This window comes from Podarcis liolepis (assembly GCF_965112155.1).
Source record: "Podarcis liolepis genome assembly, chromosome: 4".
NCBI lineage: Eukaryota > Metazoa > Chordata > Lepidosauria > Squamata > Lacertidae > Podarcis > Podarcis liolepis.
The window spans coordinates 78,626,516-78,651,469 of record NC_139558.1 but is presented as its reverse complement, the minus strand read 5'-3'; the positions used below and the strand labels follow the sequence as shown (position 1 = coordinate 78,651,469).

The following is a 24,954-nucleotide window of genomic DNA, read 5'->3' as shown; positions in this document are numbered from 1 at the left end:
CTTCCCTTCATTTGTGTTAACACACTGCATTTCACACATATGAACGTGAGGTTAAAATTAGATTGATTTTGGTTATTGCAGCTACAGTGGTCCTCTGGAAAATTCATAATATGTAATGACATGTTCAATGCATTTGAATTAAGTTAATTTTCAGGGGTGGGTGGGATTAAGATGTTGTTTTTGACAAGATCTGCCCTTTATTAGCTGGTCTTTGTTCCCTATAGCCTAGTTTTATTTATCACATCTGTGATACTGTTTTGTGGCAGATTTCTCAAATAAACCATGAAGTTCTTCTTAAATTTCTTTTCTTCTCTTTTTTTAGTATAGCTCCTTCTTTGATACAGAGCAGATTTGGTTTTCAGTAATGGTTCCTTTTCTCTTTAAGAACGACAATAGCATCTAACTATTTCCAGATTGTTATATAAGTCCCCTCTTCAGAATACTGATGTACATTAGGCTAGATCTTGTGAGTCTTCATCTTTCTACAAAACTGTACTGTATCTGCCAGTAGTTTTTGTTTTCTTAACTAGAAAATAAAGGTCTCATTCTTTAATACAGATTGTTCATTTATATTTTTCAATATAGTAACTAATCAGGGAACAGATTGAAACTGTTTTGGGACCTTAAACTCTAAAACACATTTAGCTTAAATATGCATAACGTTTTCCCAAGAACATTTGACTTTTCTGATTAACCAAAAGGGACTTTTGTGTTCTGGTGATGTAACTTTCACGAAGCCTTTAATCTTGAGATCTTGACTGAAGGCTTTTAAATGAAGGACCAGCACAGGGGGCGGGGCGGGGGAGATACTGTTATCGTTTTCCTTAGGAACATGTTTACTTTCAGATATTATACATTGAATACATGATCACCCTAGAGGCACTACTTGAGGATTGATGAAGAGGGATTTGACTTGTAACAAGCAAAAATGATTTCTTTATAGTTAACAGATGAGAGTCCCTATGAGACCCTCATAGGGAGGAGAACATAACAGAACTTCAGCCCAAGAGCTAAGTTACTGTTTTGAAACTATGTATTTACAAGAAGCTGTGGTCAATAGGTACTTACGGTAAAATAAGTTCATAAGTAAAGAAGAAGTGTTTATAACAGTGGCTTTAAAATGTTGATCTTTAAATAGTATCACCTTTATCTCCATTAACTACGACAGATGAAAAGGAAAAATTGCATTGTGGAAAATACATTTAGAAATGGACCTGATATTTAATGGAAAAAACACAAAAGATCATTGTTACCAAAAATAAACCGTAATTGATCTAAAGCATCTAAACTCAATGCAGCTTGTCTTACCTTGTATACAGTGATTTTGGATCCAGTGCTATATCTGGATGCTCAGGTAGTGATCGCGCTTAAGAGCACATTTTACCTGCTTAGATTGATATGCCGGCTGCAGTCTTTCCTGGATTGCCAGCTATCATAATGAGAGGCATCCAGAGTAGAGTACTTTAAGATTACTGTGAGGCAGCCTATGGGGAGTCAATTGAAACTTCCGCTGGGTCGGAAGGTGGCTACTGATGTGTTCAGAAGCAGCACTGGGAACAAAAACACACACTAATGAGTTTAGATGCCCATGTCTGTTGACATCACCCAAGAACTGAATGTGAGGACCTCAACTATTCAGTTACGGTTTATTTGTGGTAACAATAATCTTGTATTTTTACTCCTGATTATTTTTGTAACTGCTAAGGCATTTGGGCCTCCAACAATAGCAATGTAGACTGTACACCTGCTCCTTTGGAGGGAGTGCAACCATATTGTGAACAGGCAACTAACTAGCTGCATTTTTTTTTACCTTTAAAGACATAAATTGTCTAGTTTCAAGATACTTCAGATACCTCATTTTCTCATATCAACTTAGCTGTACTTTAAGATCTTCTTCATAGGCCCTGTTCCAGGTATCTCTGCTGACTGGAATGTAGTGAATGGTTATTCCTTGTGGCAGTAGCACCACAAGTGTCTAACTCGCTCCCTAAGTTCCTTCCCTTCATTCTTAATTAGATGTTAGGTTAAAGTAGTAGTCCCCCCCATAATGAGACTTTGGGACTCTCTGATTTGCTGTTTTTAAAAGGAATGGGGAACCTGTGGTCCCCCAGATATTGCTGGACTACACCCCCACAATTGCTGACCACTGGCTATGTTGACTGGCGATACAGAGAGTTGGAAGCCCAATAACATACAGAATGAAAACTGGGCATATTGGTGTGATTGTGAGAGAAGGCATTCTTTCATGTATCCAGGTCCCAAACTAGACTTTCAAAGTGGCACATAATTGACAGGGGGCCAGTGGACTTCTTTAAATAGTGAGATATCCCCATGAATGGTTCCAGTCTGTAGCCTAGTGGCTGTATTTTGACAACACATTACAATAGTCTATATACTCTAGGGTGATCAGAACGTGAATAGCCATAGCAGTCTTGGCTAGTGAGAGATACTCCTTAGCACAGATGCTACACACCCACACACAAAAACTCTCCCTGAACAGGTGAAGTATCCATCAAGAATGCCTCTGTATTGGGATTAAGCTCCCAGTGATCAAACCTCAACTATTCCATTACTGATCTCAGACACTGATTTGACACCTATCTAGAAGGATGCTGTGGTTGATGGTATTGAAATATGTCCATGGGATTAGCAGGACTTCAGTCCTGTGTCCTTCCCATTGCACAGATCATTCATCAAGCAAGGCAGTTTCGGTACTGGCACTAGATCTGAAAGCGGATTGAATGAGTTAGAAATTGTTTAACAAATAAAATTAAAATAAGGTTTTGCCACATATTTAGCTCCAGCTAGTTAAAGACACTTGGATAATGCAAGCAGGAGTACTTTGGCATGATGTAAAGGTCATGCACAATTAATCATCCCAATGCATATAATCTTAAACTTGGTAGAGCTAAGTGGCAGGAGATTTATATGGTTTAGACAAGTGCTTCTGAAACCTAAAGGCAAATCTCAAGTATTTTATTAAGCCTTTATTCGTGGAAAAACAAAGAACACATAAAATTTACACCCTCCAAATAACAAGATTTGTGATATTGTCAAGTCAAAAGGTGATGTTGCTTCAAGAGGTGAAAGTGTTCCATTAGTCAAGGTGTGTATTTGCGCCTAGTAGTTATGATTTATCAAGCCAGCAGTAGGGATGGGGGAGAAATTTGACTCGGTTTGAATTTTAAAGCGAATCTTTCAAATTTTCACTTTTCAAAACAATTATGAGAACTGAAACAGCCATCTTTCAAAATTCACACTTATCTGAATTTTGTGATGCAATTATTTAACCAAAAATTGATAAATCCTTCTATCTCTAGTCAGCAGGTCATGATATTATGATATCTCTTAATATATGTACTGATTGGATAAGTCTCAACCTAATTAGCTGTAAAAATCCTGCCAACCAGAATGCCCGAGATGCAGCTATCACGGTGGGGGGAGGATTGATGCCACCAAAATATGATCTCCCCCGGTCAGTTGCCACAGTTCCCTCCAAATGCTCTTGAATGATGCTGTATCTCAGGCATTATTGGGTGAGAAGATAGTCACTGAGTAATTTTTCAGTTTGACTTGACAGGGGAAAGAGAATGAAAGGGAAATGGATAGAATTAATAATAGTGGTATAAATTGGATTCAGAATTATTATTTTTTAGGAAGCAGTGAGAGAAATCCCTTTTAGACATGGTTCAGCAGGTCAATAATTTCTTTCTAGAAAATTTTCTAGAAAACTTTTAGTGCTGGTATGGCATTTCCCCAAAATGTATTTCTATCCTGATATCTAAGAGTCCAAAATTGGGACATGTAATGACTTCCTGGGGACGCGGGTGGCACTGTGGGTTAAACCACAGAGCCTAGGACTTCCCAGTCAGAAGGTTGGCGGTTCGAATCCACACAACGAGGTGAGCTCCCGTTGCTCGGTCCATGCTCCTGCCAACCTAGCAGATCAAAAGCACGTCAAAGTGAAAGTAGATAAATAGGTACCGCTCCGGCGGGAAGGTAAACGGCGTTTCCGTGCACTGCTCTGGTTCGCCAGAAGTGGCTTAGTCATGCTGGCCACATGACCGATAAAGCGAGATGAGCGCCGCAACCCCACAGTCGGGCATGACTGGACCTAATAGTCAGGGGTCCCTTTACCTTTAATGACTTCCTGATCTTTATAATTTCAAGGCAATATGGATACTTGTGCCACCTTTCACATTGTGTCTCTGTGTGTATTCATTTATTTAAATTTATATCCCATCTAATTTTCAAATGACATTCAGGGCAGTTAACAAAATCATAAAAATAAGATATAAAATAGTTCTTTCCCCCGCCAGCTCCTTTCTCCACTCTTTTATCCTCTCTTGCTAGTAAAACTGAATTACCGAGTCACGAAATGAAAAAGTGTCACCGATATGAAAAGTTTGGAAAGCTCTTCTCCTCTGTGCATTGGAGGCATTCAAACTATTAGGAAACCCAAGTTACTTACAAATGAAATCATTTTTACTTCAGTGTTGTTATATATAATATCTGTTTAATGCCAACTATGGATAAGTCACTGTACATAATGTTGAGGCGGCGCAGTCTCTGCCTAGAGAGTTTGAACTTTGTAACAAATGGACAATGCTCATTAGGGCGAGATGTCAGAGGCTGTCAAATGGGAATTAGGTGTTGAAATAACAAATTCTGGTGTTTCAGAAAAGAACAGTGTTGTTTTTCATTACGCAAATACAAATTGATTGAATATTATTATTATTATTGTATTAGTATTAGTATTATTTTTTTTGCTTTGTTCCTGATGGATCAGGAAATTGTCACTTTATTACAACTTTACTAGCACCTGATTCACACTGCTTGGAGAAAGTTTATCACGTGTGCTGCGGTTACTGGATATGAAAACACATCACTAAAATGTGGGATGGGTATACTAAGAACATCACAAAATGGTAGTGATTGCAGAAGATTGCTAGGCAGTGTAATGGAAGGTTAGAGAGGTGTAATAATAATAATAATAATAATAATAATAATAATAATAATAACAACTTATTATTTGTACCCCGCCCATCTGGCTGGGTTTCCTCAGCCACTCTGGGCGGCTTCCAACAAAGATGAAAAATACACTAAAATGTCACATATTAAAAACTTCCCTGAACAGGGCTGCCATCAGATGTCTTCTGAATGTCAGGTAGTTGTTTATCGCTTTGACATCTGATGGGAGGGCGTTCCACAGGGCGGGCGCCACTACCGAGAAGGCCCTCTGCCTGGTTCCCTGTAACTTGGCCTCTCGCAGTGAGGGAACCGCCAGAAGGCCCTCGGAGCTGGACCTCAGTGTCCGGGCAGAACGATGGGGGTGGAGACGCTCCTTCAGATATACTGGCTCGAGGCCGTTTAGGGCTTTAAAGGTCAGCACCAACACTTTGAATTGTGCTCGGAAACGTACTGGGAGCCAATGTAGGTCTTTCAAGACCGGTGTTATATGGTCTTGGCGGCTGCTCCCAGTCACCAGTCTAGCTGCCGCATTCTGGATTAGTTGTAGTTTCCAGGTCACCTTCAAAGGTAGCCCCACGTAGAGCGCATTGCAGTAGTCCAAGCGGGAGATAACCAGAGTATGCACCACTCTGGCGAGACAGTCTGCAGGCAGATAGGGTCTCAGCCTATGTACCAGATGGAGCTGGTAAACAGCTGCCCTGGTTACAGATTTGACCTGTGCCTCCATGGACAGCTGTGAGTCCAAAATGACTCCCAGGCTGCGCACCTGGTCCTTCAGGGGCACAGTTACCCCATTCAGGACCAGGGAATCCTCCACACCTGCCCGCCTCCTGTCCCCCAAAAACAGTACTTCTGTCTTGTCAGGATTCAACCTCAATCTGTTAGCTGCCATCCATCCTCCAACCGCCTCCAGACACTCACACAGGACCTTCACCGCCTTCACTAGTTCTGATTTAAAAGAGAGGTAGAGCTGGGTATCATCCGCATACTGATGAACACCCAGCCCAAACCTCCTGATGATCTCTCCCAGTGGCTGCATGTAAATGTTGAAAAGCATGGGGGAGAGGACAGAACCCTGAGGCACCCCACAAGTGAGAGCCCAGGGGTCTGAACACTCATCCCCCCCCCACCACTTTCTGAACACGGCCCAGGAGGAAGGAGCGGAACCACTGTATAACAGTGCCCCCAGCTCCCAGCCCCTCAAGACGGTCCAGAAGGATGTTATGGTCGATGGTATCAAACGCCGCTGAGAGATCCAGCAGAACTAGGAAACAGCTCTCACCTTTGTCCCTAGCCCGCCGGAGATCATCAACCAGTGTGACCAAGGCAGTTTCAGTCCCATGATGAGGCCTGAATCCCGACTGGAAGGGATCTGAATAGGTCTGAATACCTGGGTTTGAAAATCTTGGATAAAGGGGGAGAGTGTTGGCATACAGAGATGAGCAGCCATCATGGCTACTACATGGACACATGACTTAGTGATAGGAAGGACTTTGGGAACAAAGTACATATTCTTCCATGATTTGGCCAAACAGTTAAAAACCCTTTATGTTCAGCATCTGATCAGATGGAGCTGCCCTTCCCATTGCTAGTGCTTTCCTGGAAAGGGCTGGGATAGAATGGGAGCAACACCAGGGCTGCACAGGTGCACCAGGGAGACTGTTGCCTTGCCCTGCCCCAGTCCTTCCTAGGTAAACAACAACAATGCTGGCCAGAGATTAGCGCTAACTCATCACATGTAGCTCCACTGCTTTCATTATTATATGGAATCGTATATTTTTATTTTATTATTTTATTCTTAATTTTAACTGATTTTATCATTTGTATCTCTTCTGCGACTTCATTTTACACCCCTTAGAAACTTTGGGGTTCAACAATATATCAGTTGTTTAAATTAGTTGAATTGCAGTACGGTGGTACCTCTGCTTACGTTCACCTCCGGTTGAGGTGGCGAACACTGAAGCATTTTTCCGCGTTCTGTCCCGCGCGCATGCGCAGAAGCCGTCCCTCCGGTTGCGGAAACCTCAGGATCCGACTGGAGCTCCGGAATGGATCCCGTCCGCAACCGGAGGTACCACTGTTTATTTTAAGTAATTTTTACCATGGAACGCTGCCTAAGTGTGTTGATGTCAAAATGTATTAATTTCCAGAGAGGGAGTTCCTTTTTTATATTAAATTAGAAGAGAATTGTAGCAATTTTGGACTAATAGGATAGAATAGCTCTTCAAAATAGAATACTGTCCTGCCCATTCAGCCTGGTCTGGTTTGGGCAGGAGCAGCAGAACCACCTCTCCAGAGATGGGCTACATGGGGGAGCAGAACCATCTAGTCCATTTAAGCTTGTTCCACCCCTAACTTCCTCTTTGTCTAGCTGTTTCAGCACTTTTCCTCCATCAATGGAGCACGTTGTTAAAATAGGGCAATCCTGCTTGCAATGGTAGGGCTGGGTGAGGAACTAGAAATGCCAGTGCTGAACATTGATGAGTACTCAAAGGTGCCAGTATGGCGAAGGGGGATTCCCTTAATGGTTCTTCTAGGATCTGGAGGATGGTACCCTTACTCTTGCAAAATGTTCCAAAATATATTTTATATTTTCTTTTATGACTTAGGAATTCTGAACTGCTTGCCAGTTAAATGCCACTTTCTTTTAACAATAGTTAGTCAAAACATTTATATGATGCATCTTAAATTAGTAGATTGCTTTCAGATTTTGCTTAAACATCTGATGCATTTTTACAATAAATACAAATTTCCAGTATGTATCATTACAATGCAATGGAAGAACGGAGACCTTGTGAAGAGTGAGCATATGGTAACCAGAGAAATCCTTGTAAAACACGGATGAAATAATCTTTATACATCAAAATTAAATACTTTCAAAATTAATTGCTGCTTTTTTAAAAAGATGGTTTATTCTTCCCCTTTAGGAATGGCAGAATTCTATACAGAAGAATGCAGGACTTGCTTTTATTGAGCTCATCAATGAAGGAAGGTAATTAATTTTAAAGCTTTTGGACAAGTAGTCATTTTGTATCTAATTCCTTTGGGTGATAATACTTTCACCATCTGCTCCAGGAAGACCAGAGGACAAACTATTTTAATTAAACAGTTTAACAGCAGGGAAGCTTTGCTTAGAAAATACTTCTCTAGTTAATACATAAAATACTGAACTCAAATGTTTATTTATCTGAGAACACCTACGCAATAGTTTAAAGTTGCTTTGAGATTTGAACCACCAACTTTAAGCAGCAAAGTCCACCCCACTCCAGATAGAATCTAAGAAACCCAATCTGCAAATCCATCTGCCGCTCCATCTGCTTTGGAGTACCCTGCACATCATATAGTAAAGTGTATTTGTGCAGTTAATGACAGAGCACTATTTTTTATCACAATTCCCTATGTTTGTTTGAGGTACTAGATTATAAAATAGATACTTTATGCATGCCAGTTCATTGTGATGACAGTTAGAACTTTGGGTGCAATCCAGATTAATTATGTTTTAATTTGAATTATGTGGAATGTGACTTGTACTCTCAACTAAGTGTTTTTAATGTTGATGCTACTGAATACTCTGTTTTAACCCCCCCCCACCTTTTTAGTTAAGCTGCCAAGAGGACTATTTAAATTTGAGTTTGCCATATCTACGTATATTTTTGTTGACCTATTGGAGTAGTATGTGTAAACTAATCATTTGGCTATATATAGAAATGAAGAAAGTATCCCTTCTAAAAAATTGTTTTTAAAGTCTATTTTTTTCTGAGGGTATAAGATTAACGAGGGTGAAATGTAAGATCTCAAATTTATAAAACTTTATTTACAATCACTTGTGTGATACGTTTGAATAATACAGTAAGTGTAGTCAGAATGAAATATGCCACTTTTTGTAAATGTTTATAAGCTTTCTGAGCAAAAAAAATTCCTCACACTATTTTGTGTGTAGAAACAGAATAACCTGCACTGATAAATCACTTATATCCCCATGGATTTACTGTAATCTTTGTGCCAGAGGTCAAAGACTGCACTAGAGTTTTATCGCCATTAGAAGTCTTTGGAAGCAAGATCAGAACATACATTAGCTAAGCAAACAAACGAAGAAAACTATCTCCTCTTTATGCCCTGGAATATACTAGGGGCTTCTAACGTTTGTTAGTGGCATGATTCCTTTGCATGGTTTTGTCACATGAGACAATCAGATCTGTTGGAATATTTGATGCTATACTATAAGTACTAAACGAATCACAATTTATTTATTGTGTGGATTTTTTTATGTATGGCTACATAAATTCAATAAATTCAATAAACAAAATAAAAATATTTTCATTTTCTTAGTTCCTGATCAATAGCTTTGGGGGGGGGGAGGAGTTGCTGCTTTTGCTGATGTGAGCATAAATGAATGAAAACAAAATCTCTGTAGTCATATTTTTCTAACACATAGTTTTAACCAAAATACCTATCAGATCATATGCATATAATTATTGCTAAAAGACTACTTTTTCTGTCCTGAGCTTTTGATATTGCCCTCCTGGTGGCAAAGAGGAAATTGTTATAAATATTTATTCTTCTTAATAGCTAAAGTTTGAATGCAATTCATCAATCATAGCTAGAGAATGCAATTGTGCAGTTGTCAACAATTAACAGGACATAAACAGTTGATGAATGTGCAGTAGAATTAAAGTGCTCCCTTGAACAGCCTGAAATTATAAACTGGATCATTTAAAGGAATCCAACAAAAGAGCTTTATAATTAAAACAAAGCAAGGTTAATGGAATGTAAAATTGCATATAATTACTATGCATTTATGATTGAATTTTAAATTATGAATTGAAGAACACTGCAAAAGAATTTGTGAATTGGATTTGGAATCCCTTTCCAGTTGTTATTTTAATTTCAGTAAGGTTATATAATCAAGGAAATCTTAGAAAAACCTGGCATCTTGCTTTACAAAATTAAACATTTTTGATTGCAAATTAGGCTAAACATAGAAAATTAGGGTTGGTTAAAAAAAACACACCCCAAAAAGTGTCAAGTATCAGTACAGTGATCAGAGAGTATTCCCACAGCTTTCAGCATGACCAGTGGATTTGTGTTTTGTTTCATTATTTCTATGAGCAAGTCATTTTTCAAACTGCCTGGGAAACCCCACAGAGTTTCCATGATTCTATGGATCAAGACCTAGATAAAGTTATAGGCGATACTCTTACTATAGGATATGGGCCAGAATCCAAAGAACTACTTATTCACAAGGCAGTGTTACACATGAAGTGAGCTCCAAGTCTGAATGATACAAGAGGATGCAAAAATGGAATATGATGTATCTTCACCTGCACAAATGCTACCAACCTGTAGCGAAGTCTGTGTCACTTATTCAGATCCAAATGCATAAATATTGTGTCAACATTTCTTACTTTTCTTCTTTAAGAGCATTCTTTATCATTTTGACAAGTGCTGTAAAAACTACATTTATTTAGATCTTTACGGTACAATCCTATACTAAGATGCAAGTCCTATTGAGTTCAGTAGGCTTATTCCCTGATATGGGTGGGTATAGGAGTTACTTTGAAGTTAGAAGTGAATATGTTTACCACTAGCCTAAAAATAATAATGTGCTAAGCATTGTTTGGATGCACATTCTGTTTAATGTTGGCGATTCGGCCAGTGTGAAGCTCTCGGGGGCATGTGCCATGCATTTGTTGTTTAGTCGTTTAGTCATGTCCGACTCTTCGTGACCCCATGGACCAGAGCACGCCAGGCACTTCTGTCTTCCACTGCCTCCCGCAGTCTGCTCAAACTCATCCTGGTAGCCTCGAGAACACTATCAAACCATCTCATCCTCTGTCGTCTCCCTTCTCCTTGTGGCCTCCATCTCTCCCAACATCAGGGTCTTTTCCAGGGAGTCTTCTCTTCTCATGAGGTGGCCAAAGTATTGGAGCCTCAGCTTCACGATCAGTCCTTCCAGTGAGCACTCAGGGCTGATTTCCTTAAGAATGGATAGGTTTGATCTTCTTGCAGTCCATGGGACTCTCAAGAGTCTCCTCCAGCACCACAATTCAAAAGCATCAATTCTTCGGCGATCAGCCTTATTTATGGTCCAGCTTTCACTTCCATACATCACTACTGGGAAAACCATAGCTTTTACTATACGGACCTTTGTTGGCAAGGTGATGTCTCTGCTTTTTAAGATGCTGTCTAAGTTTGTCATTGCTTTTCTCCCAAGAAGCAGGTGTCTTTTAATTTCATGGCTGCTGTCACCATCTGCAGTGATCATGGAGCCCAAGAAAGTAAAATCTCTCACTGCCTCCATTTTCCCCCCTTCTTTTTGCCCGGAGGTGATGGGACCAGTTGCCATGATCTTTGTTTTTTTGTGCCATGCATACAGCTGCCCATAAAATTGAATGGAAACAGCTTTGACCATCCAGAACTTTTGTGTTCATTGATACCCGTCCATGCACCAGAGCTTCAGGATTAGGTTGTATGTGTGTATTGTAGGTAGTGTGGTCCAGTAGAGCAGCATTTCCCAACCTTGGGACTCCAGCTGGTTTTGGACTACAACTCCCATAATCCTCAGCTAGCAAGATCAGTGGTCAGGGATGATGGGAATTGTAGTTCGAAAACAGCTGGAGGCCCAAGGTTCGGAAACACTGCAGTAGAGGCATGTTCAATGGTGTAGTTTGCTCCAATGTCACATTTTAGAGAAGCATAGGCAGGTGACATGTAAAAAGAAGAAGGAGCTAGTTTTCCACAGGCATCCAGTATGTTTCCTTTGGTCAGCAATATTACTAAGAGCACCTGCCAAACACTGTAGAACAGGGCTAGGCAATGGGTGGCCTTACAGGTGTTATTATAACTACAACTCCTGCCATTGCTGTTCATGACCAGTGCTGGATTTACATATAAGCTAAACAAGCTATAGCTTAGGGCCCCACTCTCTTGGGGGCCCAAAAAAAATTAAAGGAAAGAAAAAACTGGATGTACATTTCCAAAATATAAGATAAAAAACAAATAAAATAAAACCTATATACAGCAACAGTGTTTTGTGTTGTGTAGGCTCCTATGATGTAAGTATTTTTCGCTCTATAAGACGCACCCGACCATAAGACACACCTAGTTTTAGAGGAGGAGAACAAGAGAGAAAAAAATTCTCTCCCTCTCTGCGCAGCGCCCCTTCAGCGAAGCAACAGGAGAAACGCAGCATCTCTCCAGCGAAGCGAAGCCAGGAGAGGGATCGATCCCTCTTGCTCTCCTGGCTTCAGCGAAAGGAACGTGAAGCCTCCTGAGCACACCGGGAGCGCTCCTGCTGCACTCAGGAGGCTTCGGGTGGCTATCCCTGAAGCCAGGAGAGAAAGAGGGATCAGTGCGCACACATTTCCCCTTACTTTTTAGGAGGGGAAAAGTGCATCTTATAGAGCGAAAAATACGGTAATGGGCTCTGCCTGCTAGCCTGCTCCCTAAAAATATCAACAGTTTGCTCATTTCTATATATAGGGTGCCTACATTCTGCATGGACTGGTTGCATGGCAACATGTGCAAATGGCTTTAGATACCTATTAGGTCTGTTGTTGAAAAAGGACAGCTAGACATATAAAGGGCCCCATTACCTTCAGTAGCTTAGGGCCTCATCAAACCTAAATCTGGCCCTGTTCATGGCTATGTGGACTGGAGATGTTGGAAATTGGCAGTGTATTTTTCTGGCAGTATGCTGGGCCAACACCTTTTTCCCCTAGGAAATAGCACTGGAAATTGGCATCCAACAACATCTAATTGGCCATAGCTTGCCCAGCCCTGCTGTAAGATACCGAAGTTGAATGCCTGCACTCTTTGCAACATGTTAAGAGATTGTGGCATAAACCTTGCAAACAATGCAGGGCAGTGACTTTGAATGGCGCAGTATCTAAGGCCATACTTGAAGATAGGGCAGAATATTGAATGGGCAGTAGTTTAAATTTGCATTTTTTGTGACAGCCAATTTTAGGCCATCATGTCTCATTATGGCACCAAAGTGCACATTATAAAGAAGGAAGCTTCTAGTAGAGAACATTACTTTTTCTGCAGCTTAGATTTTTTTCCTGAAACGTCTTCCTTTGAAGAACAGATACACAAAGGCAGGATTTTCAAAGCACTCATCACTGGCTTAAATCTGCTTCTGCTGAAGTCTGCGATAACACATTTATTGTGTTCTGTTGGATCAGACTTTTAAGCCAGTATTAAGCACTTGCATTTTTTCCAGAGAATAGATTTGGTTTGTGTTTTGTTTAAGGGGAGCTGAAAAGGGAGAAGAAGAGATGGTTTCAATCATCCATGATTTTGTATAGTGGAATTTTTAAAAGTTTGTTTTGTTCAAATTGTCATTGGCAATGAACAAAAACCTATGCAATTATAAAAGGTGTGATATGGCATTTATTTATTTATTAAAATTATGATCTATCCTTTACCAAATGTTTCCAGGATGGAAATACATAACATAGCTAAAACACTGTACAAAAGAATCAAAACCAAAATCAAATATGCATAGAACTGTGAAAATCATCATTACAATAAAGTAAAATAACATGTTGAAATGAGGTAAGGATAATTACAGCTGGCTGAATGGTATGGAAAAAAGTATTTGATTGCTTTCTCTGGATATACATAATCCAAATAAAAGTTGTTTATAACAACTACTATTTAATTATGTTAATAAGCCGGATATACAATTTATGTTGGTGGATTTTGTCAGATTTTGCAGATCAGTTTATTACCAAATTATTATTTTTTCATGCTAATGTAAACAAATCCAGTTTCAGGTATATTTACATTTTATGTATGAAATGTTTTAAATGAAAATACATTAAGACTGATTTCAGTTAACTTTTCTTTCCAGACTATTGTGTCATGCAATGAAAGACCATATTGTACGTGTTGCAAATGAGGCGGAGTTTATCTTGAACAGGCAGAGAGCTGAAGATGTACACAAACATGCGGAATTTGAGGTAAGTCCAGCAGCTGATAAAACTCTGATTTTTCTGTTTTCATTCAGCTAGCATTTACACTGTAGCCTTTCCTTTCCTCACTTTACACTTTGAGGTCCTCCTAGCTCCCCAAATCTGATCCAGAGGGCCACCCTACATGCTTGCAGAATGAGACTTCCTCATCCTTTCTTGTCCCCTGTAACTCCCTACACACTCCTCAAATCCAATCCAAACAGTTTCCAAACTCTTCAGAGCAGATTTTGGGGGCACATGGGGTTGATGGGGAGAACAGAGGAATGTTGTGGGATACCACCCTATGACATTACACTCTACTTAAATAACTGATAATTTAGTCATATAGTTCCAGTGATTGCATTTATACCTTCCTCTTCCAAAAAACACTAGTTTTTTATTTTGAAAAATGCTGTGAAAAGTCATTTATTTAGACTTTTGGTGCACTCTGATACTCAGAAGGCGGTCCCACTGAATTCAATGAGGCTTCCTCTCAGACAAGTAGTTTTAACTGGGATTATCAATTCAATGGTCGTTGGTGCACGTGTGCCCACCAGTGCCTTTCCTTGTGCACACAGCAGCCCTTCCTCACCCCACCCTTTCCTACATTGCAGTTAGGCCTTGAAAGAAGCCTTGTATTGTAGCCAACAAAATAAATTGTCAATCCTATGCGATGTGGGTGTTCGAAGGGGTCACAGCCGAGGAAGGAAGGCTTAACTTACCTGTCCCCAGCTGTGATTTACACAACCCCCCCCCCAAATACCCCTGTGCCACTATTAGACTTGAAACAATTTTTTTATTTGCTACATCGCCCCTCCCTCTCTGTAATTAGGCTCGCATATTGGTTCCAATAAAAGATTTTGGTTACAGAATCATAGAACTGTAGAGTGGGAAGGGATCATGTGGCTCATGTATTCCAGCCTCCTGCATGGACGCGGGTGGCGCTGTGGCTTAAAAACCACAGAGCCTAGGACTTGCCGATCAGAAGGTCAGCAGTTCAAATCCCCGCGATGGGGTGAGCTCCCGCCAACCTAACAGTTCGAAAGCACGTCCAAGTGCAAGTAGATAAATAGGTACCGTTCCGGTGGGAAGGTAAACAGCGTTTCCGTGCACTGCTCTGGTTCGCAGAAGTGGCTTAGTCATGCTGGCCACATGACCCGGAAGCTGTATGCCGGCTCCCTCGGCCAGTAAAGCGGGATGAGCGCCACAACCCCAGAGTCGGTCACGACTGGACCTAATGACCAGGGGTCCCTTTACCTTTATTGGTTTCAATAAAAGATTTTGGTTACAGAATCATAGAACTGTAGAGTGGGAAGGGATCATGTGGCTCATGTATTCCAGCCTCCTGCAATTCAGGAATCTTTTGCCCAGCTCATTGTCCCAAGAAGGTTGGAGCTCCTTGGTTATAGGTTTGCAACCTTAGGCTGCAATTCTAAGCACACTTACTAGGTAGTAGGACCTGTAAAATACAGTATAATTTATTCCTAAGCCAGGCTTCCTTAACCTCAGCCCTCCAGATGTTTTTAGCCTACAACTCCCATTATCCCTAGCTAGCAGGACCAGTGGTCAGGGATGATGGGAGTTGTAGTTTTAAAACATCTGGAGGGCCGAGGTTGAGGAAGCCTGTCCTAAGCTGATGTACTGTCACTATTGATGCACTATTGGGTCACACTAACTTTCAACCACTGGAGGAATAGCAATAATCTATCATGAAATGTCACATAAGATCAAGGATAGAGAGGGGGGGGTTGTGTGTGAGAGAGATGAGGTTTATTGGCAACATTTGGCCAGCTCTCTTCACTGCATCTTTCTTATATGGTTTTGTTCTTTTATGCATAGATTGAAAACAGAACTTTCCCTGATATTTTCTTTCTCAGTATATATAACCTTTACTTTATTCTGTCATCTGAGACAGCAGTCACTTGTCATATGGGATTGCAACAAATTTATTACGAAGCATATTCTGGATATTTTGAGTTTAGGTATTAAAAAAAAATCACATTTACAATTAAGTGTATGTCAGAGTGAGGTTTCATATTGCTTCAACAGTAAATAACATTTGATATTTATCAGAGCATCATGCAGTAAACCAAGATGACAGTAGAAGATTGAGTTATCTGCCCTTTGAAGAATTTGTTGCGGTATAAGATCTGTCAGAACCGTAGACAAAATGAGAATATTCAATTAGCTTCCAGCTTCAGTTAGCAAATACAATTTAGAATATTAACCAAATTCCCTTAAGGGAAAAACCTAAGTCAATTTTCTAGTAAGCAAACCAAGATCTTTCTCAAATGTGAGATTCTTCAAATTTTTCTGTTACCTTGCTATTTCAAAAATACGATACTTTGGACAGGCAGTATAAACCTGTTATTTGAATTAATATTAAGAGAAGTATTTAAATAACCATAGTTAGAGATGGACTTCTAGACATACTTCTGAGTTACAGACTTGTGTCCCCAGAAAACCTGTTCCAGAAAATTAGGAGTAGCTGCACAGAGAAGGAGAAATCTGGTATTATCTTGATGCACTCTTAGTACCCCTTGGACGCACATGCATACAATTATTTGAGTCCCTGCCTAAAAGGGCAAGGCATGTGATTGTGACATTTCTAAAGTACAGCCACATTTCAGATGCTTTTGATCTTTATATTTGTTTCTGTTTCTACATTCGTGCATGCATTTTTTAAAATGAAAAATCTGTTAGATACATAAGACTCAATTTCATATTTATTACTTATTTTGCTTCTGTTTTTGTTAACAATTATTCACTGCGTGAAAATCTTTTTAACCAAGTAATACAGTTAAATGTATCCTTTTCACTAACCTTCTTTTTCGATGTTGTAAAGGTACAAAATCTGTGTGGTTTGACATAACTCTAGCTGTAGAAACTCTCATTTCGTAAATGTTATTGAGAAAGTCCAATTACTGTATTCTAGAACCACAATTTCCACAGTTAACATTCATTCATTCTGTTAGCTTCTGTAATTGCTCAGAATGAAAAATGAACATTTGATTTAACTGTCCAATGAGCTGATGAAATATTAACCTCATTACAGAAGAAGATCATTGTACTAATTGGTGCTTCTTGGTACAAGAAGATAAATTGAAAAAATAATTAACCCCATAATGTCTGTGCTCTCAAAACAAATTTAGATAAACTTTTAGCATTACATAATGGGTAGAATATGCAGGATGCACAAATACATTTGCATGCATGCACACACATCCAAAAACACACACACTGCTTAGGATATAGTTTACTGACTGATCAGTAGGAAGTAAACTTGGTTCTATTCTCCAGTGTTCTGCCAATGGCCGTTTACTGGTGCAATGCTGGGGAGCAGCGGTTTGCGGTGTGGGCACAGCCTGGCAGGGACCATCTTTCCTGCCTTGCACAGCCATTGGGGAATGTGCATGCCTCCCTCCATGGCCTCATGAAACACTGGGAACTGGCTGCTTAATATGGCCAATGAGAAATGGGCTGGGTAGCTTGGCTACAATGCCAGACCTGGTGGATGCAATTCTCAATCAAGCCCACCTATATTTCATATAAGGAAATTGCGCTGGAGCCTCCCAGCTCAGTTCATTATGGGAATTCTCGCTCTTCCACCCTGCATTGTTTGGTCCTGCCTGAAGGTGAGCAGGAATGGAATACTTGTTCACCATATTCAACACCAGGGAAGGAACCCTGAGGATCTTCTAGTCTGGTGGTTTTCACATTTAGTCTGGTCACATCTTTTTGGCTGATAAGGCACTGATTTGGATCCTTAGCCCACTGGGTACCCTGCTAAAGGGGTCCAGGAGGGGGTGTCTCTGTTCAGGAGACACTGGATACAGGACCCAATGGGACATAGGAGCCTCCCAAATTGGCAGTCCTAGTGGGATTGCCTTGGTTTGATATACGTTATAGGATGACCCTTAACTCGGGGTCGACCCAGCCAAAATAATCAGCAGGTGGGCTGGTTGATCCTACTTACGCAGCGCCTCTGCCACAGCCTACTGACATTTAGAATCAGTAAAGTTTTGGCCTATTTTCAGCCAACACCAGTGTCCTGTGTCTTTATTTCCTGGCTCTCTCCTCATACTAGTCACGTGCATACTGCACTTGGGTCCACAATGAGTGCTTAACTTTACTTTTATTAAATTGTAATCTCGTGTGGGTGTTAAACTGGTGCTCAGCTCAGATTGGGCATTCATATACGAGCTGGAGCCTCCACTCTTCGTGGCTCTCAGCTAGCTTACTTGCATATGTCCATCCTCTTGAGTAACCTCATCATCTCCTCTACTCCTGTTGGGGGAGGTATGTGGTGGGACCAAGAGACAGCCAGGAGGCCAGGCAGCTGCTGTGGGGATCTATCCTGGGACAAGAGTATCCCGATTCACTGGCTTTGAGGGTGGTGATCTGTTGAAGGGCTCTGTGCCCCTTGCTCTTCTGGGGAAACATCAGCTTCGAAGTTTAAACAAGAGTAAATTCTGATTTACTCAACAGTCACCAAATGTTGAAAAACAAGACACCATGTGTTCCCGCTATATGAATGCACTGGAGGAAACCTCAGGTTTGTGCCAGGGCTTCCCCACCCCCATGAGACAAGGTGAGGTGATCACCTTGGGTGGCAGGATCCACAGGGGCAGCAGATCTGGCCTCCAATGAATGTAGTCCTCTTTACCCACCCCAAAGCAGCTTCTGAGGGCCAGGGACCAAGAGGGACTGCAGGTGATGTGCAACTGGCTGCAGCTGGATGGTCAAATGAGCATATATCACAGACCCCTCTTGGGTTAGAAGAGGTGTCTCACTGCTTGCACTCTTTTTGGATCCACTGCGGGGTGTGTGTGTGTGTGTGTCTTCTTCAGCCACTTTCCAAAACTAAATAAACATGATAAAAAAATTCCTTCCAGTAGCACCTTAAAGACCAACTAAGTTAGTTCTTGGTATGAGCTTTCGTGTGCATGCACACTTCTTCAGATAACAGGTATCTGAAGAAGTGTGCATGCACACGAAAGCTCATACCAAGAACTAACTTAGTTGGTCTTTAAGGTGCTACTGGAAGGAATTTTTTTATTTTGACTATGGCAGACCAACACGGCTACCTATCTACTAAATAAACATGCTTTCCCTTTCTAGTCACAGTGTGCCCAATATGCTGCTGACAGAAGGGAAGAGGAGAAGATGTGTGACCATCTTATCAGTGCTGCCAAGCATCGAGATCATGTTACTGCGAATCAACTGAAACAGAAAATACTGAATATCCTAACAAATAAGCATGGTGCTTGGGGAGCTGTCTCACATAGGTATGTTGTTAATCATCGTAACATAATTATATGCTTCTGAACTGGTATTTTAAATGGATGTGTCATGTCTTTATAGTGAGCAGTCGAGACTGTAATGTAATTCACCAGAATCCGTTCCTGATCATACAGCTCATCCTGTGTTATAGGCATATTCTGGTACTGAATGGAATCTTATATTTAGGTTGTCTGCTATCAGATGAGGAGTCTGCTGTCAGTTGCTGGGTTTTGCACTCAGAAACTCTGCTGCCATCATTTATTTTTATTTATTTTTATAAAGTGAATGGTCCAGCCATCATTGCAGTATCTCAGAAACAAAAGTGGCCTTTCAGTGTCTTGCAAAATTCATTGTCCCTGCTTCCATGGCAAATATCTCCTGGTAGTTCCTTTGTCAGGTCACCCCAAATAATTCATTTTTTGAAACATGAATCATGGAAGTGGAATGAATTATGAAAAATAGTATGTGTGCAAGCAAACACATAAACAGTTTATTGTTTATTATAATCACACGATTTAAGAGCCAAGAAGAAGAAAAAAATCTGTGATGTATTGGTATATAGTTGGCCTTATAGTATAGTTTTACCATTTTATTTTTCCCTTTGCGTACTAAGTGTTTTTATCATTTTTTTTGGCACCAGTTTCGCCTTTGTTCTCCTTCTCTCTTTTCGTATTGGGTCATAGTAATACTTTGAGAATGAGATTATTTGCTTTTAATTTTTTGTCCAGCACTTGTGGCATAAGCGTTTATAAACCTCACTTGACTTCACTAGATGAATGAAGTGTTATCCTGAGTTGGCAGTACAAATATACATGGGTAATGATTTCATTTCTTTCCTGTTTTTTATTTCCCTTTCTGCATTTTATTTACTTCTGACTTTTGTCTGTCTGTCTGTCTGTCTGTCTATCAGTCTATAGATAGATGTATGGATGAACAACCTTGGAACTCAAGATAACTCTTCGTTCATCTGGTGAACTGTAGTTCACAAATGCTTACACCATAATGTATTTTTTTTTAATCCTTTAAGATGCCACAAGATTCCTTGCTATAGATACAATGGACTTAATAGAAGACTGGTGCAGCGAAGAGAATCAGTGGGTTACGGTTATCTCTGAATATAAACTTTATAAAATGGACAGACTACGTGTATTAGGGATTGTATAAAAAAAAGAGCATAAGAAACTTAATGGGGACATACTTTAAAAAGGGTAACAAAGAGTCTTGTTAAATTGAAAGAGGGCTAAATATCTTCAAAATGCTTGGAGATTAAGGGAAAATAGTTTCCTCTGAAAATGAATGTATTGCCCAAACAATAACAAAAAGGTAAAACTCTGGCAAAAGAAATCTAAGTTGGAGAAAAGTGAAGGAAGAATTTGAAGAATATAAATTGTATCATTTAAAAAAATAAAATAGTACCAGTAGGAGGAGTCGTTTCCTGACAACAGTGAAACCTCTATCTCTGCCAAAATCCAAAGTTTTATGGAAGCTCAAGTTCTCCAGTTAGAATGGTAGCCCTTTATTGATACGGGCTGGTAATATGAATCTGCATTTGTGGAGTGAAAATATAATGTTTAAACAATGATTAAAAGGAAGTGATTAGAGACAACACAGCTGTAAAGAAAGGAAGTATAGATCACGGAAAGCCTAAACAAACAGCCATCAGAATGACACAAATAAATAAAACAGTAGGCAAAGCTATCCTAAGCAGGACATGATGTTGAATGGAGAAAAAGCTGTCAAATAAAATGTCAGCTGAAATGCATGGTGCCAGATAAAAAGAGAAAATAAAAACTGAAGCAACAGGAGTGATTCTAGCTCAAATGATAAGGTTAAGTAAACACCAACTAAAAGTGAAACTGGATATTGAATGGTAGACATGAGAAATAATAATATAGAAAGGAAAGACTTTAGAAGGGAGTGGGGAAATGGGGGTGGGGAATGATAAAAGAGCTATACAATAATGAAATGAACAAACCTTTGAAACAAAGAGATTGAGACATGACTTGCAGCAATTGAAACCAGAGGAGAAAGTATTCTTAGAAAATACATATTTCAACATCAAGGACATGAAAAGTGATTATCAAGACATGGTAATTAAGTATGGTATGGGGATATTTAGAATAATGAAGGAAGAAAGCACATGAAATGATTGGAACAATCTACAAGTGTACTTCTTTCAAAAGGTTTGTTGTTATCTGCTAACACATCAGTTTAACTCCTTGTAGTACATTTTAAATGATTCGCAGAATGCGTCTGCTAAACATTAAAACAATGATCCTAACAAGTTATTTCAACTGAAAAGCACACAGTTCAAAGATTATACTGAAACTCAACATTATTGATTTCAGAAGGAGTTTTGATTCCCTTTCTCACTGCCGAAACAGGTATTTTATTTAAGACAAACGAAACACAGGTACAACTCTACCTCCTAAAACAAAAAGTGATTTCAGGTAATATCGAGGAAGAAATTGCATAACATCATTGAATTGAAAGGGAGTTTGAAAGTCATCTAGTTCTTCCACTTCCATGCAAAATGCAACTACACTATCCCTGATATTAAATTCCTTCAATGGGGGGGGGGACACACCCACCACTTCCTGAGACAGTTTGTCCCACTCTCTAATAGTTCAGAGCTAGGAAGGTTCCTCAAACATTTAGTTGAATGCTGCTTCCTGCAGTTTCTGCCTATTGGTTCTTATCCCACCCTCTGCTGCATCAGAGTACAGATCTCCATCTTCTGCCCGACAAACATGTATGTATGTATATACCATTGCCCGTGTCTTCCTTTCTCGAAACTAAGCTTAGTTTCCTGGTTCCTCAAGCTCCTGGCCACCCTCCTCTGGACATACTACACTTTTCCGTTGTCCTTCTTAAAATATGGCACCCAGAACTGGATGCAGTACTCCAGACGCAACCTGAATCACACAGAACAGAGTGAAACTGAGACATCTCATGATGTCATAGCCCTAGGCTTCTCTTATACAGCCTATGATTGCATTAGCTTTTTCAGTGGCTGCACCACACTGCTTGCTCATGTTCTGAGTCACTAAAATTTCTAGACCCTTTTCACACCTGCTGCTTTGAAGTCAGGTCTTCATTATTCTGTACTCGTGCTTTTGATTTATTTTCATTTTCCTTAAATGCCGGACTTTGCATTTATCTCGGTTGATGTTCAGTGTGTTTATTTTGCCCAGTCTTTCAGCTTCTCAATATCATTTGGATCTAATGCTGTAAGCTTTCCTGGCCCTCACTCAAACTCAGGTTTCTGTTTCTGCCAAAAATTTAAATATGTAAATCTAAGCGTTATGAATTGTAGTAGGTGAATTGCATGATTAAGTACAAGCTGAGATGTTGATCCAACAAGTGACAAACCCTCTGTCTCTTCCTTTGAAGAACAGGGTGGGCATAAGCTTTCACACAGCAAACAATAGGTTTCTCTGGTCTGGGCAAGCAAACAGATGCTTCCTGGAGTGTGCTGAACCTGTGAGACTTTTTCGTGCCAGTGCTGGCATCTCCATGTATCCAAATTACTCTCAGGCATCTCCTCAGGAGAAAGCTCCTTACTGACAGGAGTGACAGGAGGAGCTGGCAGCATGGGCAGCAGCTATCCCTTTAGGGTACTAAAGGTGTTTGAAAACACAAAGTCTGGCAACCCACTTGAACCTTCCCCAGGATCCATCTCCTGATTCTCTCAATCACCAGCCCCCTCGTCCAGCTGAGACATTTCTTGAGGGCCCAATTTCACCCCTCCCCTTGGTTGTCTAGCTCCAGCTCCTCGATATCCTCCCCTTCCTCTTCAGGATCTTTCCATGACATCTCCACAGAGCTCATGATATAAACTATCCCTCCCAGCTCCATGTTAGCTGCAGATTTTGATAAGCACTCCCTATGCACCCTCATTCAGGTCATTTATAGAAATGTTGAACAGCACATGGCCTAGACAAAGCTCTGTGGCACTCGACTTGGGACGTCTCTCCAGGTTGACAGAGAGACATTAATGAGCACTTACTGGGTATAGTAATTTAACCAGCTGTGAATCCTATTAACTATAACATCGTTCAGCCCACATTTTACCATCTTCTCAGCAAGAATTCTCAGTGCATAATTTTACTATATAATAAAGAAATTAGAAAATCGGGAAATGGGTGCTTAGTTTCTGTATCAATTTGCATTTAGGATTAATTGCATGCTTAGCTTTAATTGCCCACGAAGGGATCTCCACTGGAGGGAACTGACTCAGGTGAGGTAAACCTTGCCGACCCCTGGCTTACATGTTTGTCTACTTGCTTGCTTTAAAAATGTATATGCTACTTTTCACATAAAATATCAAAGTGGTTCACAATATACACAGATCAGTACAATAAATAAATAGCAAAAGCACCAAGATGAATAATCAGTGCATAGTACAGAAACTACAGTAGCCAGAACCAGGGAATTTATAATATCAGCAGTCAGGAAATACTAGAGAAAATAGGTAAGTCTTCAACTCTTTGTTGAAGTTCCTCACATTGGTAATCTCCTGATTTCCATGGAGAACTCATTCCACATAGCAGGTGCCATGATAGAGAAAGCCAACCTCTGCATCCTGACCAACCATTCCTCAGTAGGCTGCACTGCAGTCATCCGTAGTCCACAGTGACCTGGGTAGATTATGCGGAAATAAGTGGGCTCATAGATAGTCTAATTCCAAGGGGCTCAGGAATTTATGAGGTTATCATTGCATGGTAACAGGAGATAAGCTATCTCTGTTCAGCAATGGTCATAGCAGCATAGGAGCTTAAGCTGCCAACTTCTGCTCCTCGCAACTGAGATACAGCTACAGAGATGGATCCAGGATCACCCTCTCCCTCTGAGAGTGCAGTTATATCTAGGTGAAAAAATCATTTCTCACACCATAGCTTTTGAAACTCTAGTCGCACACAAGTGTCTAATTCATTGCCAACTTGCACATTTTTGGTGTCGTCCATGACCTTGGTTGAGATATAACCTATTCACACATTTGAATCTTCAGCTGAAGCCCTGTTCTGGATTCTGTGGAATTGTAAATGATCATGCAGAAGGATCTTCTTAAATGTAGCAGCCAAGTTTTTTAAACTCCTTCCCGCTTAGGCTTGCAACTATTGTAAGAAAGGGTTTGTTGTTCAGCAGACTTTTCATGGAGTGGTTTGTTGGGTTCTGGGTCTTGGCCTAATCACTGAAGTGCACAGTTGGTGAATACTGTGAGAATACTAATGTACTTACACAAAGCTGACTGAGTACACACAAAGCTAATTTTCACTAGGAATGAGGTAGGAACAGAAATTCCCCTTCTCCTTTAGTTAATTGACCGTTAAAAGTCACTGCAACCCTCATTCATTGGAACCTGTAGAAATTCATTGAACATTTACATGAATTAAATAATATTTTATTAGGAGTATTCTTTATTAAATTTCTATACAGCCCTTCATCTGAGGATCACAGAGCAGTTTACAATTTTGCAGTAGTTTACATGTTTTGCACGTGGAATTTTATTTCTGGATATTTAATAGAAGAACTTCATGTCAGTAATGTGTGCTTTTGGGTAATCTTTTTTGGAAACTACATAATGTAGAAAAGTTTTTAAACTCTTTAAGAAAAGCAATAGGCAAAAAAGAATTTAACCCCCCCCCCCAAATGATGCATTATTTCCATGACCTAAGTGCTATGTGGCAGCAGCTGAGCTGTACACTGTTTTTAATGCTACATTAACTTTTCCATTAATGCT

General features: G+C 40.2%; 1 protein-coding gene across 6 annotated transcripts in view; it reads left to right on the top strand.

Moving 5' to 3' along the window:
• NBEA (neurobeachin) overlaps positions 1–24,954 on the top strand; it is a 356,767-nt gene that overhangs the window by 130,871 nt on the left and 200,942 nt on the right. For all 6 annotated transcript variants that reach the window (XM_083498846.1, XM_083498847.1, XM_083498848.1 and 3 more), the window contains 3 exons: positions 7,899–7,963; positions 13,829–13,937; positions 19,050–19,216. In XM_083498846.1, coding sequence (XP_083354972.1) covers positions 7,899–7,963; positions 13,829–13,937; positions 19,050–19,216 — 341 coding nt within the window. The remainder of the gene's footprint in view (positions 1–7,898; positions 7,964–13,828; positions 13,938–19,049; positions 19,217–24,954) is intronic.